Source organism: Tyto alba, unplaced genomic scaffold (assembly GCF_018691265.1).
Source record: "Tyto alba isolate M040663 unplaced genomic scaffold, T.alba_DEE_v4.0 Super-Scaffold_14, whole genome shotgun sequence".
Lineage (NCBI taxonomy): Eukaryota > Metazoa > Chordata > Aves > Strigiformes > Tytonidae > Tyto > Tyto alba.
Window position 1 is genome coordinate 29,735,396 of NW_024881276.1, and position 24,854 is coordinate 29,760,249.

General features: G+C 45.2%; 2 protein-coding genes across 11 annotated transcripts in view; one reads left to right on the forward strand and one right to left on the reverse strand.

The window, feature by feature from the left end:
- SON (SON DNA and RNA binding protein) overlaps window positions 1-16,253 on the reverse strand; it is a 42,023-nt gene extending 25,770 nt beyond the window's left edge. For 3 of the 5 annotated variants that reach the window (XR_006164915.1, XM_042788424.1, XM_042788425.1), the window contains exons 1-3: window positions 15,026-15,402; window positions 14,096-14,262; window positions 769-11,661 (exon numbers count right to left, since the gene is read on the reverse strand). Coding sequence is in view for 4 of the 5 variants with exons in the window: in XM_042788424.1 (XP_042644358.1) it covers window positions 769-11,661; window positions 14,096-14,262; window positions 15,026-15,270 (11,305 nt within the window). In the remaining variant the exon portion in view is untranslated. Of the gene's footprint in view, window positions 1-768; window positions 11,662-14,095; window positions 14,263-15,025; window positions 15,403-15,988 lie in introns of those variants that run through there. The other 2 variants (XM_042788423.1, XM_042788422.1) reach the window with 2 other exon arrangements.
- A 182-nt stretch (window positions 16,254-16,435) lies between these two features.
- The window catches only part of GART (phosphoribosylglycinamide formyltransferase, phosphoribosylglycinamide synthetase, phosphoribosylaminoimidazole synthetase), a 41,764-nt gene continuing 33,345 nt past the window's right edge, over window positions 16,436-24,854 (forward strand). For 2 of the 6 annotated variants that reach the window (XM_042788426.1, XM_042788430.1), the window contains exons 1-3: window positions 18,674-18,765; window positions 22,788-22,824; window positions 23,648-23,715. The gene's annotated coding sequence lies outside the window, so the exon portion shown is untranslated. Of the gene's footprint in view, window positions 16,587-18,671; window positions 18,766-21,822; window positions 21,936-22,787; window positions 22,825-23,647; window positions 23,716-24,854 lie in introns of those variants that run through there. The other 4 variants (XM_042788428.1, XM_042788429.1, XM_033011408.2 and 1 more) reach the window with 4 other exon arrangements.

Below are 24,854 nucleotides of genomic sequence, written 5' to 3' on the forward strand. Positions count from 1 at the left end.
ATTCAAGGATGCTCACTAATTCTCATGTTCTGTACAAAAATATTTCTCCAGTAGAGGGGCTCCCATTGTAACTTTATGAGACAGGGCTAAAAGGATCAGAACCCAAGGTCCACAAAAGAAGGCTTCGTCAAACACTGTACAAGTCCCCATCTGTCAAAATTAAAACCTTTCTCCTCACCTAACTCACTACTTAAGGAAACTACAAGGCCTCTCTTCCTCCAGTCACAGAGAAAAGATGCAGTTCATTAGGATTTGTTATTTTCCAATCAGCTGGGTCTGTGAAAGTTTTCAGAAATTAGTCTTCCTTCCCATTAAGTTCTTACCATGGGAAAGCAGCAGTACAGACTAATGGAAATAGATAAGCAAGCTGATGACAGGGTGAAGGACTCTCCAGCTAGCACTTACTTTCAAATGTTCTTTCATGCCCAATTTGTTCTCAGGATGACTAGAAATCAGTAAGTTTCTTACAGAGTACCTGGCCTTTACTATTACAATGAACATTGTTCCTCAAGACTGCAACATACTGCTTTTGTATAAAAGCTCTATAACTAAGGTATAACCTGCTCTAAATACGCTTTTATTCAAATGACTTAACTGATTTAAGTCCCATCATAGAAGCTCTTAGTGGAAGTCACCGCCTAAAAGTAATGTACAAAATGACTTCCAAGAAACTCCTTATAAATGCTAGAGATATGTTAAAATAAGACTATATTAATGAACACAGGATCGCCCAACCATGGAACTACTGAAAACAAAACCATCACTTACCCAAGTCCGTAAGACGTTTAGGTGACCTGCTTGAAAATCGTTCTGACGACCTCGACCTACGCCGATCAGGTGATCTGCTGTATCTTCTTCTCCCTGAAGATCTTGATCGTCGTAGTCGAATTGGTGACCTACTAGAGCTCCGTCTTCTTCCTCTTGACCTTGATCGCCTTTGACGAATTGGTGTTCGACTCCTGCTCCGTAATCTGAGTGATATTCTACGATCTCTTGAATCTGACCTCCTTCTTCTTCTGTCAGTAGATCTTGATCTATTTCTCTGAGACCTCTTACGCCTGTCTCTTGATAAAGAACGCCGCCTTCTTGATGCTGACCTTGACCTACTCCTCCTTCTGTGCCTTGAACGCGACAATGAGCTAGACCGAGACCGACGATTAGATTTTGATCTTGATGCTCTTCTCCGTGTAACTGATCTGGAGCGATTCCGTCTAGAGCGAGATTCTGTATCGTATCTCTGGGATCTGTGCTGAGAAGACCTGGAGCGTCTGCTTCTAGACCTCCGTGAAGATTCTTTGTCTGCTGTTTTTTCAACAGATTTGGATCGACTCCTTTGGTGAGCAGTAGACCTGGAACGTCTACGTCTAGATCTCCGTGAAGATTCTTTGTCTGCTGCTTTTTCAACAGATGTCGATCGACTCCTTTGGCGAGCAGTGGACCTGGAGCGTCTACGTCTAGACCTCCGTGAAGATTCTTTGTCTGCTGTTTTTTCAACGGATGTGGATCTACTCTTCTGGCGAGCAGTAGACCTGGAACGTCTACGTCTAGATCTCCGTGAAGACTCTTTGTCTGCTGCTTTTTCAACAGAAGTGGATCGACTCTTTTGGCGAGTAGGAGATTTTGAGCGTCTGCTTATAGATCTTCGTGAAGACTCTTTGTCAGATATCTTATCAACTGATTTTGATCTAGATTTTTCACGTTCAGAAGATTCAGAACGCCTGCTTTCAGGTATAAAGGAAGAGTCCTGTTCCTCCAATCTCTCAAGAGGCATGGAATCCTGTTTATCTTCATCTGCCAAAGACGGCTCCACATCTTCACCCTCTTCACCAGTGGTAGACCTTGACTCATGATCATCTGACGATGTGGAGTCTCTTCGTTCAGCTGTCAAGGAGGGCTCCACATCATCATCTACTTCACCGGTGGTAGACCTTGATTCACGCCCATCAGGGGATGTGGAACGTCTATGTTCTGTTGTCAAAGAGGGTTCCATATCCTCTACTTCTTCACCAGTGGTAGACCTTGACTCCTGCTCATCTGATGATGTGGAATCTCTTCGTTCAGCTGTCAAGGAGGGTTCCATATCCTCCACATCTTCACCAGTAGATCTTGACTCACGTTCATCCGAGGATGTGGAGTGTCTACGTTCAGCTGTCAAAGAGAGCTCCTGGTCCTCTGCTTCTTCACCAGTAGTTGATCTTGACTCACGTCCATCAGGAGACATGGAGCGTCTATGTTCAGCTGTCAAAGAAGGTTCCAAATCTTCTATTTCTTCACCAGTTGTGGACCTTGATTCCTGGTCATCAGAGGATATGGAGTGTCTACGTTCAGCTGTCAAGGAGGGCTCCCCATCTTCCATATCTTCAGCAGTGGTAGACCTTGACTCATGCTCATCAGAGGATGTGGAGTCTCTTCGTTCAGCTGTCAAGGAGGGTTCTGCATCCTCTACCTCTTCCCCTGTGGTAGACCTTGACTCATGCTCATCAGAAGACACGGAGCATCTACGTTCTGTTCTCAAAGGCCGCTCCAGATACTCTGCTTCTTCACCAATGCTAGATCTTGACTCATGCTCATCAGGGGATGTGGAACGCCTATGGTCAGATGTCAAAGAGGGCTCCCGATCATCCATTTCTTCATCTATGGTAGACTTCTGGTCATGCCCCTCAGGGGACACAGATCGTCTGTGTTCAGAAGTCAAAGAAGACTCTGGACCCTCTTCCTCCATGGGAGATTTCAGGTCATGACCTTCCTGATACGAGGATGTGGAATGTCTACGTTCAGATATCAAAGAGGGCTCTAGATCCCCTGCTTCTTCATCAGGGCCAGATTTCACACTGTAGCCACCAGGGGACATGGAGCACCTGCTTTCAGGCATTGAAGAAGGCATTGCATCATCCATTTTTTCAACAGGGATGGATTTCAAGTCACTGTCATCAGGGGACATGGAGGCTCTATCATTTAGCGTCAATGGTTCAAGACTGTCTACTTTACCAACAGCAGGGAATCTCAACTCCTGGACATCAGGGGATGCTGCATGTTCATTTTCAGGTGTTGGAGACCGCTCTCGTGCATCTGCTTTTTGAACAGGGGTGAATCTTACCTCCTGGCTCTCAAAAAACAAAACATGGTCATTTTCAGATGTCAAAGAAGAATCCATATCCTCTGTTTTCTCAGCATGAGTCAATCTTGATTCATACTCTTCAGGGGACAGATCATGTTCATTTTCAGATGTGAGAGAAGGTTCCTTAGCCTCTACTTTTTCAGCAGGGCTAGACTGCAGCTCCTGACCTTCAGGGGACAAGGCACATTCACCCTCAGACAAAGACAACTCCTGCACTTCTGTTTTTCCAACAACTGTAGACTGCAACTCCTGGCTATCAGCGGACATTGAACTTTCACTTTCAGATGCTTCAGAAGGTTCCTCTACTTCTTTCTCAACAGGACTGGATCTCAAATCATGGCCTTCAGGGGATACATCATACTCATTTTCAGACAGCAAAGAACACTCCGGCACCTCTGGTTTTTCAGTAAGAGCAGAAAGAAACTCCTGCCCTTCGAGGGATGCAGTATATTGACTGTCTGATATTAGTGAAGGCTCCCGCACCACTGTTTTTTCAGCAAGGGTAGACTGTAAGCCTTGGCCTTCAGGGAAGATGGTATATTCGCTATCAGATGTCAGAGAAGGCTCCTGCACCTCTTTTTCAGCAGGGCTAGCTGTCATCTCCCGGCTCTCAGGAGACACAGCATACTCATTTTCAGACAGCAGAGTACACTCCTGTACCTCTGATTTTTCAGCAAGGGAAGATGGCAATTCACGATCTTCAGAAGACACAGCATATTCATTGTCAGGTACTACAGAAGCCTCCTGCATCTCTGTCTTTTCAGGAGAGCTAGACCTCAACTCCTGGCCCTCCCAAGATACAGCATATTCATTTTCAGACATCAGAGCAGGCTCTTGCACTTCAATCTTTTCAACAGGGAGTGACCACAACTCCTGGCTCTCAATGGACACTGAACATCTTTCTTCAGACATCCGATAAAGTTGCGGCATCTCTGTCTTTTCAGCAGGGGTTGATGTCAACTCTGGGCCACCAAGCCCTATTGTGTATTCATTTTCAGACATTTGAGAAGGCTCATCTACCTCAACTTTTTCAAAAGAGGTGGATGTCAACTCATGGCCATCAGAGGAAATGGAACATCCATCTTCCAGTATCAGAGGTGGCTCCTGCACCTGTATTTCTTCATCACAGGCAGATCTCAACTTGTGGCCATCAGGGGATGCAATGCATTTCAGTTCAGAGGGCTTTCGCACCTCCACTACCTCAGCAGGAACAGGTCTCAATTCATGATTATCAGGCAACAGGAAAAGCCCACCTTCAGACGCCAGAGAAGTCACTGGGGCCTGTAGTTTTTCAGTAGGTGTGCTTATTGATTCATAAACATCAGCAGACTTAGATAACCCACTTTCCAATCGGAGAGGAGGCTTCTGTATCTCCATTTTTTCAACTGCAGTGGATGTCAATTCATAGCCTTCAGGGGAGACAGAACACCTAAGTTCAGACGCCAACGAGAGTTCTGCGCCTTCTGTTTTCTCAAAGCAATTGTGTTTTGATTTATGGCCATCATGGCACGCAGAAATTCCACTCAGAGACAACAAGAAAGATTCTGTACCCTGTGTTCTTCCAGCAGACAGGTACCTTGATTCATGCATTTCAGAAGATTCAGAGCAGTCAACTTCAAGTACCTGTGAAAGTGTCGGACCATCTAAACCTTTGTCAACAGATGACCCGCACTCATGAACTTCAGAAGACTTGCGGCTTTGTCCGACAGTTGTCAGTACAACTTCCTGCATTTTTTCAAAAGTTGATGCTGAAATGTGGTCATCCGAGATCTCAACAGGACCACACTCGGATGTCTGGGAAACATCTGGAGCCTTGACTTCTTCAACAGATAAAGATCTTCGTTCACTTCCACCAGGTGACTTGAAGGACCCACCTTCAGACATCAACGGAGGCTCCTGTATTTGTGCAGCAAATCTGGATCCTGATCCATCTCCATCAGGAGACTTGAAGCATCCACTGTCAGAACCCAGAGAAGGTTCCTGCATCTGTCCCTTTTCATTACGCAAGGAGCCTGACTCACAGACATCAGAGAATGCAGAGCATGTAACTTGAGGTGATAGAGAAGATTTTTGAGCCTCAGTTTCAGAAGATAGTGAGCTTGACTCGGGGCTGTCAGCCAACTTGGAAGATTCACTTTCAGGTACTTGAAAAAACAGAGCTTTATGAGGTTCTGCAATGGGCATATGTCTCAATTCATGACCACCAGACAAGTCAGAGACTACACTTTCAGACACCTGAGAAGATCCGTGAGCCTCTGTTTTTCCAGAGGATGAGGAGATTGTCTTGTAATCATCAGAAGAGGCAGAACATCCACTTTCAAGTGTCAGAAGAGGCTCTGGACCCTCTACTTCTTTCAGAGAGGTAGATCTTGACTCATCTTCATGGAATGCAGAGAGCTGAAATTCTGTTGCTGAAGAAGTTTCTAGCTCTCCCCCTTTTTCAACAGATGAGGATCTTGACTTGGATGTGGAATATGTAAGTTCAGGTAGTGATGAAGACTCCAGAATTACTGCTTTTTCAGATGATCCATTTTCAGACGTTACAGAAAGTTCAGAAACCTGTGCTTTCTCTGAAGACAAGAATCTCATTTCCTGGTCATCTGTGGGTTTGAAGCTGTCAAGTTCAGACATCGCAGAAGGCTCCAGACCCGCTGTTTTTTCAACAGATGAGGAGTTTTTCTCAAGATTATCGGTAGTTTTGGAAAATCCACTTTCAGGTGCTGGTGGCAGCTCTGGGCCATTTACTCCTTCTGACATGGGACCATTAGAGGATTTGGAGGAGCTGCCTTCATTTGCAAAAGAAGGTTCAGGAATTTCTAATTTTTCAAGACATTTGGTTGACTCCTGAAGTTCAGAAGACTCCACACGCTTGCTACTGCACTTTCCTGAGGATAACTTACTCTCTCTTTTTTCTGTAGATTTGGACCTCGACTTAACACTATCAGAGGACTTGGAACGTTTCCGTTTGGATTTTTTTGAAGACTCTTTCCGCTTTTTTTCAACAGACCTAGACCTAGACTTGTAACGTTCAGAAGATTTTGAGCGACGACGCTTAGATTTTCGTGAGGACTCCTTCTTTTTTTCCACTGACTTGGATCTAGACTTGTAACGGTCAGAGGACTTTGAGCGCTGACGTTTAGACTTCCGTGATGATTGCTTTCTATCTCTTTTTTCTACTGATCTGGATCTAGACTTGTAACGGTCAGAGGACTTCGAGCGCTGACGTTTAGACCTCCGTACAGATGCCTTCCGACCCCTCTTCTCAACAGATCTTGACCTAGATTTTGAACGATCAGAGGAACCAGACCCTCTATGTCTGAATCTCCATGAGTATTCTTTGCCCCCTCTCTTTTCTGAAGACCTGGATCTAGATTTAGAATGGTCAGAGGACCTGGAACGTCTGCGGCGGGATCTCCAGGAGGACAGCCTGCTCCCCCTCTTTTCTACTGACCGTGATTTAGACCTGTAGCGGTCAGAAGACCTGGAACGTCTACGTCCAGATCTTCGAGAGGACAGTCGCTTTTCCACTGACCTGGACTTAGACCTGTAGCGGTCAGATGACCGGGAACGTCTGCGCCCAGATCTTCGAGAGGACAGTCGCTTTTCCACTGACCTGGACTTAGACCTGTAGCGGTCAGATGACCGGGAACGTCTGCGCCCGGACCTTCGAGAGGACAACCGCTTTTCCACTGACCTGGACTTAGACCTGTAGCGGTCAGATGACCTGGAACGTCTGCGCCCGGACCTTCGAGAGGACAACCGCTTTTCCACTGACCTGGACTTAGATCTGTAGCGGTCAGAAGACCTGGAACGTCTACGTCTGGACCTTCGAGAGGACAGTCGCTTTTCCACTGATCTGGATTTAGACCTGTAGTGGTCAGATGACCTGGAACGTCTCCGTCTTGATCGCCCAGAGGACAACCTGCTCCCTCTCTTTTCTGCTGATCTGGATTTAGACCTGTAACGGTCAGATGACCTGGAACGTCTGCGCCTGGACCTCCGGGAAGACACTCTTCTCTCTCTCTTCTCCACAGATCGGGATCTAGATTTGGAATGCTTTTTTCTAGAATCTGAATAGTTTCTGCTCCTAGAACGTGCTCTTTTAGAGGTCAAGCGCCTGGAAGTAGAACGTGATCTTGATTTTTTCTTCCGCTTCCTAGACCTGGACTGAGACTTGGAGCGACTCCTTTTTTGTTTCTTTGCATCGTGTTTTTTATCGCTGCTTCTATGGCTACTTTTTTCAATAACCTTCTCAAGTCTCATCAGAGTCTCTCTCATTCGTGCCGCCACATCAGGCTGCACATCAGATGTTTCTGAATCTCTTTTCTCTGACTCCTGTTCTGGAGTTGCTTCTCTGACAGCCTCAGCCTGTGGAATGACTTCCAACTGGCTTGCCTCTGCCACAGGTACTGTAACTGCTTCTGTAACAGTCTCAGGTACTGGAGCTGCTTCCAAATCTTTTGTCTCTGACTCTAACCCCAGAGCTGCTTCTGCATCTTTCTGCTCTACAACAGTCTCAGGAAGAGGAGTTGTTTCCAAATCTTTTGTTTCTCCCATATGAGCTGGAGCTGCTTCCAACTGTTTTGTTTCTCTGATTATTTCAGATTCAGGAGTTCCTGATGAATCTTTTTCATCCACTGCACATGAAGAACTAAAAGCTGTTTCTGCTATTAAAGGCTCAGATGCTTGAGTTTGTTCCGCATCTTTCTTCTCAACCAGTATCTCGCATTCCTGAGCTTGACCTGGAATTCTCACATCCTCCACCTGTTGACTCTGTACCCCTTCTGTATATTGTACTTCTGCCGCCACTTCATGTTCCAGTGTTGTCTCCAGATGTTTCATGTCCCCTGGTTTTGGAACTGCTTCAGAAGACTCCATTTCAGCAGCAGTTAAGATTTCTGGAGACTCCTCTCTACTCTTCCAATCAGCATCAGGTTTTGCTTCCAGACCTGCTTGCAGATGTTCTTGCTTTTCAGCATGCAAAGATTCTGGAACAGCTTCTGAAGTATTCTCCAAAACATTCATTGTCCCCACATCTTCAGACTTTTGAGAAGTTTCAAAACCTTGGGTATCCATGTGTATCTCAGGCTCTTCGACTGTTTCAGAACCTTGCACCTCCACTGTTGCAGACTCTTTCATACTCCCCAAAAGCCTCACTTCTCTAGCTTCTGATGCTGACTCCAAATATTTTGCTTTCATTGCTTTCTCTGTTTCTGAAGCTTCTTCCGAATCTTTTATACTGATAACTGGGGGCTCATTTTTTTTAGTGCTTGTCCTCCTTGTTGCAATTATATATTCTACAGTAGGTCCCTGAGTTCTCACATCTGTCAAAATCTTAGATTCCGAAGTTCCTTTCAAGTTTCTCACTTCTGTCACTATTTCTGATGCGACAGTTTTTTCTTCCACTCTGGGCAAAGACTCTAATACTGCTTCTGAGTGACCTACTATTTGTTCCTGTACAGATTTTGAACTTGTTTCTAAAGTTGGCACTGTCACTGTTTGCACAGGTTCTAGTATCGCTTCTTTGCTCCTTGCCTTTGCTTTATTTGGATCTTCTGGAGCAACTTCAGAATGCCTTATTTCTCTAACCACCTCAGATGCCAACATCCTTCCCAAGCCTTGCATCAGTGTCCTTGCTTCAGATCCCACAACCATTTCCAAATTTTTCATCTGTGTTAAGTGTGAAGTTTTTGATCTCGCGTCTACATCTTTTATCTCTGCAACTGCCTGAACTTCCGACAAGTTGTCTAAACCTCTCACTTCTACAGCGGCAGAGCTGGTAGCTAGTTCAGAATCCTTCATCTCCCCTACCACCTCAATTTGTGAGGTTCTTGTATGTGTCATGACCTGAGACTGTGAAATGATGGAACTCTCTGTTTTGCTTGCACCAAGAGGTTCTGCAACTGTTTCTGCATGTCTTGGTTCTCTCTCTGCCATGGTTTTCAAATGTGTCATTCCCGCTAATGCCTCAGACTCTCTAACTGGTTCCATGCTTACACATGTAACCACAGATTCAAGAGTCCTTTCTGACCTTTCTTCTAATGCAAGAAGTCCTGGACTTGCTTCCAAGACTTTGCTACCCATTTTGGCTTCAGAACACACATCTTCTCCTAAGCCCTTTGCCGCTGCAAGGGTTCCAGGCTGCAAGACTGCTTCCAAAGCTTGTATCTTTGCTGTACCTACAGACACTGGATCTCCTAAATCTCTCACTCCTTTCATGTGTAGGTGTGATGAAGCTGTCCTCATCTCTACCCCAGCTCTATCACGGTCTGCTTCTGAATCTTTTCTTTCTGTCTCTGCTATGGGTCCTATAGCTGTTTCCAAACTTCTCACTGGTCTCACAGATCCAATATTTGTAGCTAGAAGACTGGCATCTGAGCTTGCTTCTACTCCTGCCATACTATCTAGATTTATTTCTGAACCTTTTGACACTGCTGTTGAACCTACTGTTGCTGCTAAACCTCTGGCCACAGTCCCACAGTGAACAGCTTCTTCTGAAGCTTTCACACCTTCCATCTGCAAAGACAGTGAAGCTGTTTTCGAAGTTTTTGCTTCCACCACAGCTATTGATCTTAGAACTCCTCCTGTACCTTTCATGTGTTCTTTCTGCAAAGACAAGGGAGTTGGTTCCAAACCTGTAACATTTGAGTCACTCTCAGATCTTGATTCTCTCAGCTCCTCTGGTTGTCTCAATAGTGAAGTAGCTTCTGAAACTTTTGCCTCTGATACAGCTACAGGCTTGAGAGTAGATTCTGAAATTTCTGAAGCATTAATATTTTCCAGTTGCAGAGTAGCTTGACTTGTTTCTTGACCTTTTATTCCTGTCAGTGCTGCAACTTCTATGGTCACTTGTGGACCTCTAAAACCCTCTGCCATCTGGATTTCTGGAGTTGTTCGGGAAGCAAAGGTCTGCACTACCGCTACAGGTTCTAAAATTGCTTTTAAACCTTTTGTCCCTGCAACCACATTCACATCTGTCAATTCTGCTGAAGGTGCAGATTCCTGGGTTCTATCCACACTTCTCGTTTCTGTCAAGACTTTAGGTTGTACGAATATTCCTGATGCATTCAGCATTGTTGCAGAATCAGTGGTACCTTCCACATCTTTGACTACTTCAACTTGCAGACATTCTTGAGCTGCTTTGACATCTTTTGCTACAATACCCACAGGCTCCATGATTGTTTCCAAAGTTTGGGGCTTTGCTACAGCAATTGGCTGCAGAGATTCTTCCAAACCTGTCACATTTTCCACATGCACAGAGCTTCTAGCTGGTTCAATATCCTTCATTTCTGTAACAGCTCCTAGTCCCAGGGGTATTTTGGCACTCTTTATTTCCATCTGGGACACAGCAGTCACTGCAGGTATTTTAAAAGGATGTTGCAAAGATACATCTGCCTTCAAGACACTTGAACCCTCCGTGGAGCTGCACTGCATCACCCCCAAATTATCAGATATATATGAGGGCTTCAGGGCTGGCTCCAAAGTTCTGCTCATGCCCTCTACGTCCAAAGATCTTTCCATACTTTTCACGTCTTCTATATGCACAGATTTTTCAGTTGCTTCTCGAATTTTCACTTCTTCCATGGCCACAGACACCTGAGCTACCTTCACAGTATTCAGATCTGCCTGATTTGCAGATTTAGGAATTGTTGTCACATCACTTGCCAAAGACACAGATTCTGAAGCTGTTTCTAACACGTATGCTCCCCCCTTTGCCACAGATTGTAGAGATGCTTCTGAATATTTCAACACCTCCATGGTCTCAGACTCAAGAGCTGTATCCCAAGCTTTCACTTGTCCTGTGCCTTTATATTTCAGAATAGCTTCAGAACCTTTTAGTGCTTCTACTACCTCTAAAGCTAGAGTTGCTGCTGGATCTTTCTGAATTTCAGATTTATTGGCAACTCCAGATGGGATGCTAGACAACGTATCATTTCCAGTATCAACAAGAACACCCTTTTCGCTCACACTAATATCTACAGGATAAATATTTTCATGAGACTGTTGAATTTGTTGTTCTCTAGTGCAAATATTAGTTTGAGTTATACTAGCATTTTCTTGGATATCAGATTGACTGCCTTCTAAATTAAATGGAGGATTTGTTGCACACAAAGTCCCCGTCTCACTTCCAAGATTTTCTGTAGATTGCTGAGAATCAGTTCTTGAATGAGAAACAAGTCCTAAAGCTTGTCTATCAAGCTCCTCACTTGCTTTTAAGCACAGTTCTTCTGGTTGCACATGGGCAGCCAGATTTGCATCTCCAAATCCCGCATGCTGTATGCTCAACTTGGAGCTTGATTTCTCTGGCATCAAGTGAGAAGCAGGCTGCAAGTCTGCATGTTCTCCATGACGTGTACCCAACTTTGACTCCTTTGGCTGCTTTTTATGCTTTTTCTCTTTCTTCCTTTTCTTCTTCTTTTTCTTCTTCTTCTTGCTTTTGTGTTTCTTGTTCTTCTTTGACTTCTTCCTAGGAATTTCATCTTCACCAGTAGAGCTCCTTTTTGTAGACTGAGTACTATTTTTCACAGTATTTTTGTCTACATCTAGAAAAAATGATATTTTCTTTGTAAATGTTATTAAAACAATGTTTTTAAAAATCTTTTAGACTAGTGACCAAGCACATGGACAGAGATACAAAAAGTTTAAACTTGAAACTCATGCCTTCTTCACTGAACTACCATACACAAATAACACACACTCCCTCTTCAGCCCTCTTACCCTTCCTCTCAGGAGTCACTAAGAAAAGATAACTAATTCTTATTTCAAAAACTAAACCAAATATTCTTAGTCAGCAACACAGTTCCAGCGGGAACATGACTCTTTCCAAGAAGTAGCTGGATACACTTCCACCTATATTCAACTGGGCAGCATGTTCTTCCAGGAGGCTGAAGATGTGCTTTTAAACTACACCAAGCTGCACATGGAAGTAAGACAAGAACTCCCATTTTTCAGACAAATTATCTAAGTGGTGTATTATCTATGCTTATTGTATAAAATGCAGCTGGCCCATTATCCCCTACTATGCTTTAATTTGTGAGTGAGACCAATATTACTAGTGTGTTAGGCATATGTAAGCGTATTTACTGATTAAATTCCTCACCGACTAAGTTCTTCAAACAAATCTGGGGAACCAGCATCTACTTCCCCAACCCCATAAAAGCTTTAAAGCATTGCAGGCAACCAGCTGCTCAAGACTGGACTGCAGTTTCCACAGGCAACTGCAAACCTGCAAGTACCTAATAGAGCTTTTGCTTCAAACAGGAAAGTAATAAATTCAGGTGACTGCAGGGACAAGAAATCACTGGGGCAGAAAGAGAATGAATGATGTTTCAATCACCTTCTTTTAATTCCATACCTCATTTCTCTCTGAATTTAACTTGTGCTGGGTTCTTGCCCTTCTTTGGATCTAGTGCCATGTTTTCATGAGAAATGCACTTCTATTGAAGTCAACTTATAATTTCTGTTAAATATGAACTATATATTCAAGTCTGCTTCCATGTTACCTTCAATTATTGTATCAGCCAGCACAGCAACAAGGATTCTCCAGTTATAAGCTGGCTGTGATTATAAAGCATTCTCTTTCAAGTGAGCAATGCAAAATTGTTCAAAAACTGTTGGTAATTGCATTACTATTAAATGAACATGACTTAAGATTCCATAAACGTGTATCTCAGGTATTTTTAAGCACATACATTTGTATGGAATAAACAGCTTTACAAAAATAATGTTTCCACCAATGCTATTATGAATGCAATAAGAGAGGACAGTAAAGCAGAGTCAAATGACTTTTTCTACACAGCATTTTCAGATAATATCCATTTTCCAGCAGCAACATTAACTCCTTTCTAGATATGAACAGTGGGAACATTCACCACAGGTTAAATTTTTTAACTTACAGGTTAATAGGTTTCACTTATTTATTACCATGTTAGCTTGCCTCATTCTTCCATGACAGAAGAATACCACCCCCCCCCCAAAAAAAAAAACAAACCCACAAACCCAGATGCCAGCCAAAAGTGCTGCTTGTACAGCATACATGGAAGAGTGTTGAAAATGCTCAAGGTAAACAAGTCACTGTGCACAAAAGAAAGAAAAAGCAATTCCAAAACCCTGCAAACAGAATCTCTGAAATAAACAATTTTCTCTGTTGTCTTTAAAAAAAAAAAAAAAAAACAAAAAAACAATAAAAAAATCACTCTGGAACTTTACTTACCAAGCACACAGCAGTCACCTATGTTTCAACTCCAAAAAATTACAAAGACAATAATTAAAGCCTTCATCTCACTAGCTCTCTGATTCAGAAATGGAACTAGTCCCATGAGAAGGGAAATTCTTATACAACTTTTTGGCATAACATATACAGTAATTTATTGAAGTTATGAGATTGCTACATAAAAATTTCTTAACCTTTAGAAGACTGCAATCCAAGTATCTACGTTTTAAAGACAAGTGCATTATTCATTTTAAAACTACAAAGCATCTAACAGTTAATCATACCATTCTGAATTCTAAAAAATTAGTTTTTTGGAAAGAATCTTGCAAACCAATCCAAAACATAACAAACATTGCTTCTATCTATCAGTACCAGCTTTGTTAGTAAGAACTGCTCATTGAGACCCTGAAGTAGATATATACAAAATAAAGCACAATTACATATATATGCGTACTATTTATATGTTTTAGTGCTATTGTAATTGAGAAAAAAAGAAAAACTTTTTCACACACTAAGTAATGTTTTCATATAATAACCAGCTTTGATCTTTAAATTATGTATTTCTCTGTCCATCTATGGTTGTAAATCACAGCAGACAAAAAAAATACTTAACATTACAATAAGCATACAACTTGTCAGATGAAACTCGGTGAGACAAGCAGTACTGAAAAGTACTTTTTCATCTCTGCAAGACTAGTTCAATTTTAAGCACTATGACAACCTTCTTAAACAAGAACATATTTGCCAAATGTGTTTTCATTTACCTGATTTGCACTGCAGCTCTGTATCAAGGGCTCCAGAGAGCACTTCCTCTATTTTCTGCACTATCTGATCATTCTGACGACTCCCAGCACCAGCAACAGTGTCATCTGAAGGGTTGGCTTGCTCAGCTGGGATTGTGTCACCATTGGGCTGGCCTTCTACCTTTCCACTAACCAAAAAAAATATTAACATAATACAAGCAATTTTGAGCTTTTGGCTTTTTTTTTATTCATAAGCATTTATTATACTCAACCCTTCAACACAGTATTTTAGCCTCCTGAAGAAGCCATATTCTTAGTGAAACATCTATCTTTTGATTAACTTTCACTGATTCACAACAGAACATGTTGTGGCAACTGAGTATTAGGCACAAGGGCGGAAAACACGTTCTCGAATGTGCCACAGTCCCCGTGGTTTATGTAAGAACTTGTATAGGCTCCCCTCACAAAATAAGCACCCATCACTCCCTCTTCTCCAGTAGGGTTTGCTTGCTTTACGAGATAAGGCTGGGAAAAACTAGGCGAGCTTAAATGTGGTAAGATCAGCAAGACACATCACACAGGCGCTCACCTCCTCACCTCTTGCCCCGGCACCGAAAGCCCGCGAGCGAAAACGGGTGCGCGTTCCCCTGAAGACAACGCGTGCGCCCGAGCGCCGCCCCCCCCCCCCTCCGGTCCCACTCTCCCCCCGCGCGCGTTTTCGCCCCAGGCGCTCACAAGGGCGCGAGCCCCCGGGCCCCGCCATGTTGACGCCGAAACGCCCCGCCGAAGCCGCAGGCCCCGGCCCGTCTCCCCGCGTCCCGAGGCGGGGCCCACGCACTTCCCCTCCTCCTCCCGCGCTAGGCCCCGGCGCGAGCGCAGACGCAGCTGCGCCGCCTTCCCCCCCCCCCTTCCCCCCCCCTCCCCCCCCGCCGCCCCGGACAGGCTCGTTACCCGCCGTGCTGCTGCTGCTCTTCCTGGATCTCCCGGAATTTGCTCACCACAAAGGACCGAAAGATCTCCTCGATATTAGTCGCCATGCCAGCCCTACCGCACCGCCTTCCCCCCCCACACACACACTCCCCGCGCTCCGCTTTCCTTCCTGCTGAGGCGCGAGGCCCCCGATATCCCACAAGCCACCGCCACAACGAGAGGCCGCGGGCCCTTGCTGACGTCCTCGCTATATGCTCTCTCGCCATTGGCTGCCCTCTAACGGATGACGTCGCAGGAGGGGAGGGCGGGGCCAACCCGGGCCTCCGGACGGCCGCTCTAGCGCCGAGCAAAAGCCATAGAGCGCCAGCCCCCGTCTGGCTTCCGGGAAGGGCGGGGGGGGGGGGGGAAATGTCTCGTGTCTCGGAGAAGTCCGCCGCTCCCCCCTCCCCCCGCAGGAGCGCGCGGCGCCGCCATGTTGTTGCAATCACACACCCCCCCCGCCCTCCCCACCCCACCGGCCGCGCGCCCACGAACAGACGACCGCGCGCCTCCCGGCGGTTCCCCCCTCCCCCACCCCCCTCCGGTGACCGGCAAAGCCCCGGGGTGGGGGAAGGGGGGGCGACTTGCCCCCTCCCCCCCCCCCCGCGTGAAACCGTTAACTGCCGTTCTGCCCCCGCACTGACACCACCCCCGCGCGCCCCGCCGTTCTCGTCCCCTCTCGCGCCCCGTACACCGAAAAGCTGCGCCTGAGCCCCCGGAGGGAAGGGGGGGGGGGGGGGGGGGGGCGGTGGAGGGCACCGTGGTGGCCGGTTGGCCGTCGGTCCCTGCAGCTCTGTCCCCGTCCCGCGTGTCCCGTCCCGTCTCCCCCCACAAGCATACCCACCCGCCCGCCCTTCCCCCTCGCGATCGCGGCCGTCTCCGGCGGCTGCCGTGTCCCAGGAACCGCCCGGGCCTGCGGGGAGAAACCCGTCGGCCGGCACTCACCTCGCCGAGGGCCGGAGCGGCGGCGGCGGGGCCATGGTGGGCTGAGGCGCGCGGCCGTGCGTGCCGGCGGGCTGGGGGCCGCTGGGGGTGGGTGGGAGCGATGCCATTGGTCTCCATGGAGCGGGGCCAAGCCCCGCGCCTCCGCCGCCCCGCGCGCCGGCAGCGCCTCAGCAGGGGGGCCGGCCCGCGCGCGAGTGCTGCATCACAGGGCCCGGCGCGGCGCTGCCCTCACTTACCGAGCGGCTCCATGCGAAAGGCGCCCGCCCTCCCCCCCTCCCCGGTTCCCTCCCTCCCCTCCCCTCCCTCCCGCCCCGCCGGCCCGGCTGTGACACGCACATGTGCTCCGGGGGCTGCCTGCCGGGCCGGGCGGACGACCCCCGAAATGTGTGTGGGGTGTGTGTGTGGGGGGGTGGTTAAAAAAAATTAAAGGAACAAAGAAAGAGAAGGGAAACGCCGCCGCCGGGAAAGAAATAAATGAGTGAAAGCCAGCCCCGGCCTCAGCCCACCTGCAAAGCCGTGCCTGCGCCCGAGGTGCTTTGCTGGAACGGACCAGAATCGGTTTTGTCCCCGGTAAAGCCGTCCCAAACCCAATTCTGAGGTATGCATACGTAAAGATGCGACTTTGCCATCCTCGGTCCTGTAAAACCGAATAATCCTACAACACTTCCACCCCCACCCCCCCCCTCCAATGCAGTTTCTTCTGGTGTCATGAAGTCGTAATTTACGGGGGTTAGTTGACCTGAAATAAATTTAAAATACCTCAAAGCCTAGTTTACCCGGAATAAATTTAAAATACCTCATAACTGAGGTATAACTGTTTAATTGCTGCTGGGGTCTTTATTTGCACCATCAGCCTCAAGTTTGACATGATTTAATAATCCCTTGCAAGACCCTTTAAAAGCAGCATTGTTCTTTACTGTGTATCTCTGGGAAGCAGTCTGCTTTAGAAAAATAATGGATCTCATACTTGGATCAATTTGCTTACTTTTATGTCACAGTTAATTTATTACATTTAAAATAGAAATCAGTTATGTTTAAGAAGCCCTTTCACAAACAAGCTGTACCCTCCGTGCCATGCCAATATTGATACATTTTAGATCTTACTAGGAGAAAATTGTATGTAATTTCTGGTATTCAATGAGCTAAAGATTGAAAATGTTTCCCTTGAACAATTTCAGACATACTTAGATTCTCCTGATGTAAATGGCCTTGTCTAGACCAGGCATGCTTTTACCCAGAAACAAGCAGTGATATTCTGCATAGGCATAAATTACTATCAGGGGCCTTGCCGTAAACAACAAAGCCAAAGAAGCTTTCAGGTGGGTATGATGGTAACTCACCCCTTCCAGAAACAAAAAAACAAACAGCTGTACTCAAGAGAACAGCAGGTTTGACTGGTATAACTTAACCTGTGTTAGGGGCTTCAGACAGAAAAGTTATTCTAGTTAGGGATCACACTTCTGATGCGGGCCAAGGGGAACCCACACCATGATCCTGCCCACCCTAGGGAAAGAGACCCTCTTCAATTGCAGTCAATTCATTCAAAGTAGCTTAACTACACTGATAGTCCTACTATCTAGTGTAAGCCGCCATCTATACAAAGAAGACTATACTAGGAAAATCATGAAGAAAGGTACAAAAAAAGTCAGAGAAGGACTTTAGTGCATGCGGCATATTTTGCTCTGATTCCCTAAAAATTAACATGGACAAAGTAGTAACTACAAAAATCACTATTCATAGAAATGAGGAGCCCCACAGGAAAATAACTATTTCTGCTATCTGTTCCCCATCTGTTTGCTGTAAAAACCCACAACCCTTTAGTTAAACACCTTCATTCAATTAGGTGCTAGGTAGTTTACAGATTAATTTAATGAAATATTTTACTTTCATCTTGTCAAGACCAGTGATTGTTGCTGATACATTTAGTGTTCAATTTGGTAACATAGTATTATGGGACTTCACTAATAGCAGTTCTGCTGCACTCATCAATACTGCTTAGAGCATTTATTCATGTGACTGTTCCCTTTCAAAGCAAGAGACAAAGGTGTGCTTAAATATGTAAATTGTCTTTATTAAACCTGTATTTCATAAGCTAATTTACAAAGAAGAGTGTGGTTTTCATATTACAGCTCTTGGGGGGGATGGGGGTGGGTGAAAGAGAAGCAAAACTATGGATCAAATCTGGTTTTATTAACAGTATTGTTGCACAATTGTAGTGCTAAATTGGACTAAACGTTGACCAATACTCTCTGGTTTCATGAAGTAGAAAGTTCAGTGTGGTACAAACTAAGGAGTTGCTCCAACCCAGTACTTAAAGATACATAAGAGCATTCCCCCCTGAGAGGACACAGAAACGAAATCAATCTTTGCACTGCCCTAGCCAGCCAACTCCATAAACCACCACCTTTACCCTCTGAAGCGATGCTCTACTTCCTATATGAAGTAAAAACAGTAACCTACATTCAGGTAAGGTTTTCCAACTGGCTCTAACACCTGCCCGGCCCGGCTCAACACGCTCCCCAAGCAGCAGCCGCCCTCAGCGGAAAATATTTCTAGACTTAAAGAATTTGCGTGCAAAAAAACAATTACCGGGTCTCCAAACTAAGGCATTTATCACCTTCCCTTCCCTCCCGCCCGCCCCACGCCCCGGCCCCGGCCCCGGCCCCCGCCCCGGGGCCGACCCGCCGCCATGTCGCGGGGCCCCCTGGGTGCTGTAGTTTTCGGCGGCGCCGCGGCGGAGGATGTCTTCCCGCTCCTTAAAATCCCCCTGAAGGAAAGTAAGTTTTCCTTTCGCTCTGGAGAAAGAGGCGCTCCGCGGGGCCGCTCGGTGTCGGTGTCGCTGCCCGTCGCCAGCCTGCCGCGGCGAGGCGGTGGCGGCAGGGCGGGAGGGTCGAGGCGGCGGCGGGGCCATGTGCTCCCCGCTGCCCGCGCGGTAAAATGGCGGCGCCGCCCGGCCCGGCGCTACCGGACCCGGCCTGGTGCCTTCCTGCCGGCTTCTGCCGTACCCAGGCCGCTGCGGAGAGCGACCCTCGCCTGGAAACCCGGGTGGCTTTGCTTCAGCCCGGCTCCTGCTCTGCCCTGCGCCGATGGCGATCAAGGGGCGTGTGGAGATAGAGTTGCTAACGGCTTATTCATATATATGGGTTTTTTAACTGCGTGTGTCCCGCTCAAGTTTACTTCTGGGAAGCTTGATGTCTAGCGTTTTTAAATGCACTGTACTTTAAAGGACTTTAAGACGCACGTGGCTTTTATTTCTGCAGGTTTTTTCTCTGCTCTGTTTGGCTTGAAAAAGTGAGGAAATATTTGCTTTAAAGTAAATATTAAACTTCCAACCTCTCATGTTTTGGACTTTGACTCACTTTGATTCTTTCCCTGCTGTTTGTGAAGTTGGGGGCTTACCAACTTCAACACTGTTGTCTCCCCCCCCCCCCCCCCCCTTTTTTTTTAAACTATCCAGTAGTTACTTGAAATTAATGATCAGAGTTAATACTTATTTCACTGTGTTGTATGTATAACTGAAATAGTAACACAGGGCATTTCTACGCACCCCACACCCATTCATTCTGGTTCTCGCTTAGCTCTGCAGAGACATCATCGATGGTGAAAGACACTGAGCACTTTGAGCTTCCTACATAGAGTCTGAAGTGTCAAAATTTAGTACTTTGAGGGTGGTTATAAAACTTTATGATCCTGTTTATTTTTAGCAGCGAAACTTGAGGTAATGTTTTGCCTAGGAAATGCACAATCTGGCCGTTTGGAGGATCACAGCAGGAGGCAAGGTGCCTGTCTTGCGGAGCCTCAATTCAGGCTATGAAAGACATATGTTTTATGCTCAGTTTTGATTCAGGCCTTCAGCGTGCTGCTCGAATTTCTGCAGGGATGAAACACAGATAATAATGACTTTTCTTGTTTTATTTTGGTTTATAAAGTGATCTGACACACCACACTATATGACCAGGTGAGAGCCAGGAGTTAATCTTAGTCCTGAATAAAACACATGAAGAAAAGAAGCTTATTTAAATCTAACACTATGTCCAAAAAATCATAATTGCCGCCTGATTCTGGAGGCCTCTGAACTCCTTAAGCAACTCTTCATGGTATTGAAACCTGAGAAAAGTTCTCTAAGGCCTCACTGTTTTCCTTTGGGATGAGCCTAATGCTGGCCTAGCCTAAACTTGCAGTTCTGTCATTGTATTTTGTCCGTTTTGCCAGGTTAGATGCCATGGATGTTTGGTTTTGTAACTTTTGTTGTACCAGCAGAGCTGCCTGCACAATTGGCCTGGTGAATTCCCTCTGGAAACAGAGTTACGTAGCAAAAAATGTGGCGAGGCATGGATCTCTTCCCTTCCCCAGCCCTCATGATTCTCTGATCCAACTCGCCCTGTGACCATAAACAGGCTGGGGCAAGAGGTAGGAATGAGCAATTGGGCGAGAAGGTAAACTATGAAGCAGCATTTGCCACCAATTGCGTTGTGGTCTCTCGATCGATCAAGATGACCTGAGGGTGCAGTGCACAGGACAGGTGGTCTGATGAGCAGTTGGCTGCAGCATAACCAAGCTCTTTTCATCCTCTCCGGTGAAATACATATATATTTATTTACTTTACTGGGTTGGTTACTGTTGTAGCGTTAGCATTCCAGCATTATTGTCTTCCTGATCCGAGTGACTGCAAACCCTTGGCACACATGGGTGGGAGAGGGAAGGAGAAACTGGAGGTGGAGAAGTGGGTGGGACCAATGGGAAGCTGCACCAGGGAAGGGTAGTGCGAGCCAATTGTGAAACACCATTTGGTGAACCTGCAGTTTGCGCATTTCAGCCTCCAGTTTGTCTCTAAGCTTGAACAGGGTCCAGCAGTTGGCCAAGGTTCACTGAGAAGGCCAGCTCAGAGCTTACCTCGCGTGTACTGGTATCTGTGTGCACTCATAATGTGCAGTGGGATCTTAAATGACTCGGCCTGCTGATAAGAGCGTTAATTCAGAAAACGGAAGAACTAGGCTCGGCCTGAGGGGGTTTGGGACCATATGACCTGGCTGCTGGCGAGTTTGGGAGCCAAATAAGAATGGCAGGTTCCTGGGAAGGAGTACGGCAGCAGCCTAGCAGTTGAAGTTGGGAAGAGGACGTCCTAGGTTTTAGCTTCTTCTCCAATCCGTTCTTTTGATTTTTTTTATCCCATTACTGGTCTATGAAAAAAAAAATGCATAAATGGTCCTGATTGCTAGGGCTAGAAACTAATACTACACTTGATGGGGTGGCAGCCAAATTGCACAGCCTTCCCAGTTTTGTGTTTTTCCTGTCCCCTGTGAGTCTTCATTTATTTTCCTTCTCCTGCCTAACTTACAGAGGAAGTGTGAACCTTCTCCCTGAGTACAAAGCCAAGTGATAAGAACTCTTCTCCAGGGACTGGGGAGTGTGGGTTTGAACCTTCTCAGTGACGCTGGGCTTGCGTTCTTTGTGTTTGGGGTAAGCACTGTTGCTGCTGGGCTGTTTTATAGCCTGAGCTTTAGGAAAGGTAGGAGTTAAGACGCTCTGGGCAAGGACCATATCTTTTGTGTAAAGCAACTTGAATGCCTGCATCAGGTTTCCTGAATCCTGGTGTTGGGAAGCTAAGGTATTGCAGGTTTTAAATAGGCTGCAGCTAAGGTTATATGTTATGTGTGCGGTGATACAATAGATTGTTGCTCCCTGAAAGGCAGGTCTCCGCCTCGAATTCTTCTGCTCAGCTGTGTTGTCCCATCCACTCACTGTTAGTGTCTCTAGACCTTGGCTGATTGGACTTCAAGCTGGTTCAGTTTACAGAAGTCTGTTTTGAATTTGTTTGCGTTTTTTTTTCTCAGGTTAGTTTTATGGGATCTCAGTGAATTATCTGTGCTCAAGTCAGCACCAGAGCCAGTACAAGGAAAGGGAAAGTGTGTCTGGGTTCATGGCATCCTCTTTCAATGGCAACAAGGTATACGAATGGGTCCAAGCATTAATGCATGTGTAAATTTTTGCAGCAGAGTGTAAACCTGCTTGAGCGGCAGATACCTTTTAGTGAAGGGCTGAAGCACTTTGAATGTTGCACAGGGCAGTATTTTAAATACACCTATGTGTTACCATTGTCACGCTAACCACAGCTCAGATTTTGTTGAAACTAAGACACTAAAAAGTATCTTTTTGAACTACTTTGTTTTGTGGCACCTTTTTCATGTAGGTTTTCAAGATTTGGTGTGTTCGGCTCACCAAAGCAAAATACACTCCACCCAAGTCTCAATCAGGGAGCCCAGAGAAAACAACAGCATCGGAGCTTAATTAAACAAAACAAACAAAACCCGATCTGAAGCAGTGAGATGCCACCAGTTATACCCTCTACTGTTTGTGCTTTATTGCACAGATGTTATTTTAATTGCACCTTTCTACTGCTTTAGTTAGGGATGAGGTAATAAGGCAATGGCTTATTACAAGACTCCACCTAGTTGAGATCAAATGTTTAGGTAACTTGAACCACACATTTACAATACGGAACCGAAACTTGGGAAGAAATTGCTTAAGGAGTTTACATTTTCTTATAGAATTATCTTCATAAATGCAACCAAGGAGCTGAGTTCAAGCCCCATGTCTGTGTGCAGGATCAGTTTGAGAAAGAGGCAATGGCTCCTGCCCCTTACCTATTAATAGTGAAGGGCAGCAACTGAATTAGTAACCTTATCTCACTTCTACCTGTATTTGAAATCTCACCATGCCTTGTGGAAGAGTCAGGATGGGGAAAGCTATCACATACTGTTGGTTTTGCCTTCCTCACTTTATTTTTTCTGCTCCACAGGCCCTGACCTCTAGTGAAAGAGTTGCCCAGCTTCTTGGTGAGCCCTACCTTTTGTGGAGGATAAAGATCTCTAGTCTGATGCTCGTCCCTGTTGACTTACTACTGGCAACCTCAGGGACAGGCTCTGGAAATCGACTTGTCTTCACTCTGTCCTTGTGTCCTCTCCTCTTGGATACACAGAGTGATTAGCTTGATTCTGCTTTCCTGTTCTTACTTCATACAAGGACCTAGTAATAGACCCTTGCCTGAAATGCCGCTTGTCTTTATTTTAAAACATCTTTTAAACAAACTTATCTTCCTTCTTTACAGTATCAGACAATGGTTGCTGAAGGTAATTGTGTACCATGTTTTGGAATCTTTAAGGATTTCACATATTGCTTCCAAAAACCTGAGTGTGTGATAATCCTCACAGAAGAAATATCTACCTTGCGAATGTCTTTTGGTCTTTTGGGAACAAATTTTTGACTCATAAATTAGCATCAAAATAAAAAGAAATTTTGCCTCTTGGAATTTTCATTTTTAATGCAAGGTCTTGCTGGGCAGCAGAGGGCCTACATGACATCTTTCTGTGTCAGTGTAGAAAAGGAAGGCTGCCACTACTAGATTTGAGCCTCCTAAACTGGGATTGCCACCAGAAGTTCTTCTCGAGCTACATCCCTAAATAAAAGTTTCTAGGATACCATTTGTGGGATGCACAAATAGCACTGAGTTTCAGAACAAATGGCTGAAACTCATTTCTTACTCACATTTTGTTATAAAATGGTTAAATTCTATTTGAACATATGATACATGGTTTGTTCTATTTACTTGCTTCCATGTAAAACTTTATGCTGTTTATGATTCATTTTTTTTTTTTTCAGCTGACAGTAGATTAGAATGTTACTTCTGGGAAAAAAGGAAGTGACTCTTTGACTGTGTTGACAGCATGGTGAGTTACTTTAGCTAGCAACAGTGTCACTGGATCTTCAAGCCTGTCTTGCTATTTTAAGCAGTAGGCTTAACAGAGCGTGAATATGCATCATGAACCTTATTCCTTCATGGTGTTGATATGCATGGGACTATGCATAGCCTCATTTTTATGCATAGCAAAAATACCTAGCCTCATTTTTAGATAAAATGAGAGTGTTTACAACCTGATTAGTAAATAGTTTTTGACTGCAAAAAATACCTGGGGTGGGACAGAGTTTATTTTGCACATTTAGAAACAACAGGATGTGCTGCTCCTGCTTTGCGAAGTTTTTGCTCCTTACTCCTAGACTATTTGTATGCAAGTTTCTGTCCCCTCTTCCCAGCTGGAACGGCTGGACGTTCCCAGTCATTGGCTACCTGCACACTGTCGTCAATGGGGCGGTAATCCTGGGACAGGGGTACTACATTTTAACCAGAGGTTGCTTATCTCCTTTCTCTTTGCGCATCTTAACTCTTGAGTACTACTTTCCGCAAACTGGCAGCACGTAAAATAGAGTAAGTATTTTTCTCTGTTTAGATTTAAATCTCTGCACTCATTTCTGAGATACTTGTAAGAAAATTATGTAATATGTATAGTTCAACTTATAATTGAAAAAATCAGCCTTAAAAATTACTATTTAATGATGTCTGTCTCTGGACAACACTGGAAACATGCTTGCTTGGTTAACTTTAGTGTAGAAGATAGCTGCCTGCTACATGATAAATGTTTATTCTTTTATGTTGTGTTCTTTTGTCCTAGGTTACTAGATTACTGTCTTTATCTAATTCATGCCTTTGTTGAAGCTGGTCCGTTATTCTTTTATCTTTTCTTTTTTCTTGAACTGTAATATAAAAGAGGTTTAGCATAACTTGGTGTCCCAACTATGTATACCATAACTGATAATTTTTACCCCAACTTTTTTTTTTTTTTTTAATTGTAAGTAATCCCGTACTTTTGTATTTAAACACCTCTGCAATTTTGCAACGTGTATATTTTGTCAAACACTGTTGATTAGAAAGCTATTGGTCTCCCCCAGCCTGAAACTGCAATTAAATTTTAACTCCAGTGTGTTTAGTTCATAGTGGACAACTCAGTGTTAATTTAATGTATTTTATGCT